General features: G+C 50.8%; 1 protein-coding gene across 1 annotated transcript in view; it reads left to right on the forward strand.

The window, feature by feature from the left end:
• LACTBL1 (lactamase beta like 1) overlaps positions 1-6,928 on the forward strand; it is an 18,012-nt gene that overhangs the window by 10,809 nt on the left and 275 nt on the right. The window contains exons 5-6 of the mRNA XM_077775533.1: positions 5,351-5,456; positions 6,395-6,923. Coding sequence (XP_077631659.1) covers positions 5,351-5,456; positions 6,395-6,923 — 635 coding nt within the window. The remainder of the gene's footprint in view (positions 1-5,350; positions 5,457-6,394; positions 6,924-6,928) is intronic.

Raw genomic sequence — 6,928 nt, forward strand, 5'->3', positions numbered from 1 at the left:
TCCCTTCCCCCCCCCCCCCGGCCCCAGGCCCGGCGCCAGGCATGAGCCCACAACTGTATTGCTATCACTTCCTGCACACTTCCTACCTACCTGCAGGTATGGCGCCAAGCACTTTACATGCTCAGCCTCACTCAATCTTTTCCACAACCTGTGAAACGGACAATGAAACACAATCCGAGAAAGATCTGGTACTTGCCCAAGACCACTCGGCTAGTGAGAGTCCCAACCTACATCTGTCCCGGAATAGGAAGGGCCTGGGTTAAGGCCTGGCGTGGGGCAGGTCTTCCTACCACCGTACTGTGTTCTTGAACATCCCAAAGGCAGTTCTACAGGGACCAGTGAATCTCCGCCTGAGACACTGAATAGGGTGGACTCAGTGCTTTCCTACAGCATTAGAACGTTGGGGCCTGGGGTGCAGGATGAGGTTGTGAGGCCAACGGCACGTCCTCTGCACCCCTGTCAGGATCTCCAGCATCTCTAAGATCTTTCCAGTCCTTATGCTGTACCGGCTGTGGGAGGAGGGCATCGTAGCTTCTCTAGATGACCCTCTGGAGCGGTACGCCAGCACCTTCACCATTAACAACCCGCTGGGCCTGGCCTCAGCCCCGGAACAACAGAGCTCGATGGATGAGCTGGAGAAGGTGGGCCCAGCCCCCAGGCCTTCGTCTGTCACCCTCCGAAGGATGGCCAGCCAGCTCTCAGGTGAGCAACCCCGAATTTCCGCAGCTCAACCCAAACCATTTCAGGCGCGGGAACTGAGCAGCAGGTTTTGGTGCGGCCAGGCCGGCCACTCCTCCTTCTCACCCGCCCTGGATGGTGGGCCACTGGTAGGAGGATCTGGTGAGGGAAAAGCTGGGGCAAAATCTGGGCGTTTAGGTCAGGGGGACAAGTCAAGATCAGCTGGCAGGTTGAAAGTCAAGATCNAGAACAAGTCAGTACTTGCACACAGTTCTACAATGAAGACAATTTCCCTCAATATACAAAGATTACGTACAAATCAATACAAAGACTAAGAATCTAACGAAAAACGGGTGAAGAATAGGACCCGAATAGACAATTCACAGGAAAGGAAATACAAATGGCCCTTAAGACTATGAAAACAGGGGTGCCTGGGTGGCTCTGTGGATTAAGCGTCAGACTTCAGCTCAGGTCATGATCTCACAGTCTGTGGGTTCCAGCCCNCTTATGAGGTCAAGAACAAGTCAGTACTTGCACACAGTTCTACAATGAAGACAATTTCCCTCAATATACAAAGATTACGTACAAATCAATACAAAGACTAAGAATCTAACGAAAAACGGGTGAAGAATAGGACCCGAATAGACAATTCACAGGAAAGGAAATACAAATGGCCCTTAAGACTATGAAAACAGGGGTGCCTGGGTGGCTCTGTGGATTAAGCGTCAGACTTCAGCTCAGGTCATGATCTCACAGTCTGTGGGTTCCAGCCCCACGTTGGGCTCTGTGTTGGCAGCTCAGAGCCTGGAGCCTGTTTCAGATTCTGTGTCTCCCTCTCTCTCTGCCCCTCCCCCACTCATGCTCTGTCTCTCTCACTCTCAAAAATGAATACATGTTAAAAAATTAAGAAAAAAAAGACTATGAAAACATATTAAAAGATGTCCAACTTCATTCATTAACAACATAAATGCAAATTAAAACCACTGAAAGACATTTTTCCCTTGGCAAAGGCCAAAATGGTGGGTGCACTGGGTTGGTGAGGTTATGGTGAACTAGATCCTCTTTACATCAGTGGTGGGAATTTACATTGATGCAACCTGGATGGGGGACACTTGGTAATATCTTTCACAAGTAAAAATGCATATATTCTTTGGCTCAGCAATTACCCTTCTAGGAAATTCTCTTACAGATGTATTCACACACGTGTGGCATGAGGTATGTGTGCATTCACTGCAGCGCTGTTTGTGATAGCAAAAGACTGAAATAACTATGTATCTAGAAGCAGGGGAGTGGCTAAATAAACAGTAACACAGCTATACAATCAAATAAGGTGTAGCCTTAGAAAAAAGGGGAATAATGTTCTCTATGTACTGAGATGGAATAAGATACAGTGTTAAGTGGGAAAAAAGAAAAAAGCTCAAGCAGCATATATTATATGCTACCATATGAATAAATAAAATAATATACACACATACAGTGCACATATGTGTATGAATGAATATGTATAAGAAAGTGTAATGTACATATTACTTTATATTTATATAAACTAAATGAACATACATATGCCTGCTATTAAAATTTTTTTTAATGTTTATTTATTTGAGAGAGAGAGAGAGAGAGAGAAAGAGTAAGCAGGGGAGGGGCAGAGAGAGAGGGAGACACAGAATCTGAAACAGGCTTCAGGCTCAGAGTCAACACAGAGCCCAACACGGGGCTTGAATCCATGAGCTGTAAGATCATGAGCTGAAGTCAGATGCTTAACTGAATGAGCCACCCAGGTGCTTACCTGCCATTCTTTAAGTTTATTTATTTATTTTGGGGGAGAGAGAGAGAGAGAGCGCGCGCACGCACACACAAGCAGGGGGAGGGACAGAGAGAGGAGAGAGAGGATCCTAAGCAGGCTCCACACTGTCAATGCAGAGCTAGATATGGGCTTCAAACTTATGAACCTGGAGATCACGACCTGAGCCCAAACTAAGAGTCAGACGCTTAACCGACTGAGCCACCTAGGCTCCCATGCCATTTCATCATTTCCAAAGGCCTGAGGTCTCAGTCAGTAGATGTGGCTGGTTCTAACTCCTGAGCCCCGGTGGTGTCCCCAAGGCTCAGTGAGAGGGCGGAGCCTCCGGAGGCAGCTCGGGCAGGACCGGATCACTCTTCTTGGGGGAGGGTGGCCTGATGGTTAAGGGCATGAGCACTGAACTTCCAGCTCTGCCCAGGGGTGTGACCTTGGCTGAGTCACGGAACTTCTCTGAGCCTTATTTTTCTCCTCTGTGAAATGACTGTGGTTTGCATTACTATTGGGGATTAAATGAGCTAATGAGTGTAAACAGTTAGCAGAGCTGGCACACAGCAGGTATTTGTCAATGTAGCTTTGGTTATTTTAGCCAGGGTTAGACCTAGGTTTAGTGGGGCCTGATGTGGATGTAATTATGGGGGTACTCTTAGAGAATACATTAAAAATTCAAAAGTAGATATAGGGCTTGGAAGGGACCGTGCAGGTAAGGAATCCTCAGGCTTCCCGCAACCTGTCAAATCCACCTGTTATAACTCTGACTCCAAGCCTCTCTCTAGGGGTGTATTGTGGATTCTTAGTTTTAAAATATCCCACATGTCTTCCACAGTCCCAAGGGGCCAGCTGAGCCAACCCCTGCCCGAAAGACTCTGTTCTAGGCTCTCAATTTCTTTTATGATTCACCTTCGCTGTAATCTAGAGCTGTCCCGTTCTTGGAGCTTTTCATCCATTCTCTGAGTTAAGCCTTGTAACACCTCACGGAAACTACTGCGGTGTTGCAGCCCATTTAAAGATGAACAAGTAGAGGCTCAGAGAGGTAAAGTATGTGGTTTGTGGCCACACAGCAAGAAGTGTCAGAGTCAGAACTTACACCCGGGACCTGGGACTCATCTCCCAGTTGCTCAGGCCAAAAGCCTTCTAGTCACCCCTGATACGTCCAACCCCCAAACCCTCCACATCCCCTCCAGTAGCAAATTCCATTGACTCCGCACTCAAAACATACCCAGAATCCAACTGCTCCTCACCACCTCCACTGCTAGCTCCTGAGTCTCAGCCACCATGAATAATATGCAGATTTTTCAAGTCTCCTTAGAGGCTTCCTCTCTTCTGCCAATGCCCCACAAAGCCTGTTTTTCAAACAGCAACCAGAGCAACCCCGATAAAATACATGTCAGATTTCATCACTCCTCTGCTCACGACCCCAGCAGTGGTCGGTCACATCCCACTCAGAGAAAAGGCCAAGACCTTCCAGCACCCTATAGCACCCCACGGTACCTGGTGCCTGCACCCCCAGTATCTCTCACCTCCAAAATCTTCCCCTTCTCACTCCTCTTCAGCCACACTGGCTGTTCCACACTGGTCCTCAAACAAGCCAAGACATTCCTGCCTCAGGGCCTTTGCACTCGCTGTTCCCTCTGCGTGACACATTCTCTCCTCACACTGCTGCCTGGCTCTCCCCCTCACCTCCTCCAGCTCTCTCCTGCTCAAGGGTCCCCTTCTCTGTGAGGTCTTCCTCTGCTCTCCTTGTATAAAACAACCATCCCTCCCTTCTTACATGCAAATACTCCATAGCTTGAGTATTTATCTATCACTAGAATGGAAACTCCATGTGGGTAAGGACTTTATTGCGTTCACATTACTGAATGCCCAGGACCCAGAACCGTCCCCAGAACAACAGGGATGCTTGAAGACTATCGCTGAGTGGAGGGACGGGAAGAATCCCTATCCTGTAATCCTTCCAATACTTGTCGCATCCAGTAAACACAAAATTCCGAGTGGTCAGAGAAGCCAGTTCCGCAACACCTGTTTGGGAACCGACCTCAAAAATTTTATGGAATCAAACTTCTATGGGTTGATGCTAACAATAATTTTTTTTTTTAATATTTTTTATTTATTTCTAGGAGAGAGAAAGAGAGAGACAGCGTGAGCAGGGGAGGGTCAGAGAGAGAGGGAGTCACAGACTGAAACAGGCTCCAGGCTCTGAGCCGGCAGTCAGCACAGAGCCCGACGCGGGGCTCGAACCCACGAACCGTGAGATCATGAGCTAAGCGAAAGTCGGACGCTTAACTGACTAAGCCACCCAGGCGCCCCAACAATGATTTTTTTGAGCAGTTACTATGACCAGGCCCCAAGCTAGGCATTTTATCTCACCGGATCCTCACATGAGCCCCATGATATAGGAAATTAAATTATTTCCCTTGTGTTACAGATAAGGGGACTGCGGGTCAGAGAGGTTAAGGGACTTGCCCAATAAAACACAGGCAGGATCAGAGTCCATGGTAGACTTCTTCTTTTCTTTTTTAAGTGATTTTGCAGTCATTAGCTCTCAATGCATGGAAGGTGGGGGAGGGAGTGCATCTGGGGGCTCACTATCCCCTCTTCAGCTGGCCCAGCAGTTTTTTTTTTTAATTTTTTAAAATGTTTATTTATTTTTGAGAGAGAGAGAGAGAAAACGAGAATGAGTGGGGGAGGGGCAGAGAGAGAGGAAGACACAGAATCTAGATCAGGCCCCAGACTCTGAGCTGTCAGCACAGAGCCCTATGTGGGGCTCGAACCCACAAACTGTGAGATCATGACCTGAGCCGAAGTCAGACGCTCAACCGACTGAACCACCCAGGCGCCTTCGGCGCAGCAGTTCTGATCACTGCTCTTCCCCAGGGCTGCCCAGAAGGCTCCGCTCCACTTCGCTGCTGTGGAGGGGCAGCACCCAGGAGGCCCTGAGCCTGCTCAAGGATGATGTGCTGGTTGCAGACCCGGGAACCAGGTGAGGAGTGTGTCTGAGGCCCCACCAACATTAGGAACCTCCAGAGGTGACACCCCCCTCCTAGGGGAGGGCCTGAGTCACCTCCCCCTAGATGGCTGGAGTCAGGGCAGATGCAGGGATCCCTGAATACACCCCCTATTCCACAGCTGGGAAGACAGGCCCAGACAGGCGGGCACAAGGCAGGGGAAGCTGGGCCCGGATTCAGATCTGTGTGAACCCCATATTCTGTCCACTCACCAGCTCAACTTTTATCGAGCATCTACTCAACTAAGATACCACGTCTACCTATTGAGATACAGCAGGGAGCAAATACAACCAGACTGTTCCTCATGTGGCATGCATTCTTGTGAGTGAACAGTGAACATTTTTTTAAAGTTCTATTTATTTATTTTGAGAGAGAGAGAGGGAGAGAGAGAATGAGCAGGGGAAAGGCAGAGAGAGCAAGCGAGGGAGAGAAAGAATCCCAAGCAGGATCTGCGCTGCTATGAGCCCACCAACTGTGAGATCATGGCCAGAGCTGAAATCAAGAGTCTCATGCTTAACCGACAGGGCCAGCTAGGCGCCCCAGGACTCTAGCTTTCCATTTGATAAAATAAATCATACTAAAGTATAAAGGACCAATAAGATTTGTTTTACCACTTTCCCAGGTGCGTTGCTGTGTCCAGCTCATCCCCAAGTTGCTGTGTGACTCTGGGCAGTTCTGCCCCTCTCTGGTCCTTAGTCTTCCCAGAGGTAGGATAGTGGCTTGTATTCAGTGATCTCTGGAGTCTCTGCTGGGTCTGATCGCCTGGGATGCAGTGAAGCAGGTTCTTTCTCAACCCCACCCAGTCCAACGAAAGTCTGGTGGCATTTCGGTCTGAGCAGGTGGGGCAGGGCTCTTCAGGGCCTGGCCATACTCCTCCAGGGCCACATCCCAGTTTCCACCCCTCCTCTTCCAGGTGCCACTACAGCACTCTGGCCTTCTCGCTTCTGGCCCATGTCCTGGCAGCGCACACGGCTCAGGGTGACTACCAGCGCTGGGTCTTGGAGAACGTGCTGGAACCGCTGCGCATGGAGGACACGGGCTTCGACCTCACGCCCCCGGTGCGCGCCCGCCTGGCGGCTGGCTTCTACGGCAGCGGGCGCCCGGCGCCGCTCTACGACCTGGGCTGGTACCGGCCGTCCGGCCAGATGTACTCCACCCCGGCAGACCTGGCCAAGCTGGCCACGGTGCTCCTGGGCGGCGGGCCCCGGCTCCTGCGGCCCGACGCGGTCAAGACCCTGCTGGCGCCGCTGCTGGCCTGCTCGGGCGCCTACTTCGCCAACGAGACGGGCACACCGTGGGAGTTCCACGCGCAGGGGGGCTACCGCGTGGTGCGCAAGGACGGCGACCTGGACGGCTACGCCGCCACCTTCTCCCTGGTGCCGCCGCTGCGCCTGAGCCTCGTGCTGCTCCTGGCCGGGCCGCGGCCACCTGGGCGCGACCTGGTGGC

The sequence above is a fragment of the Crocuta crocuta genome, unplaced genomic scaffold (assembly GCF_008692635.1).
Source record: "Crocuta crocuta isolate KB4526 unplaced genomic scaffold, BGI_CrCroc_1.0 scaffold127, whole genome shotgun sequence".
NCBI lineage: Eukaryota > Metazoa > Chordata > Mammalia > Carnivora > Hyaenidae > Crocuta > Crocuta crocuta.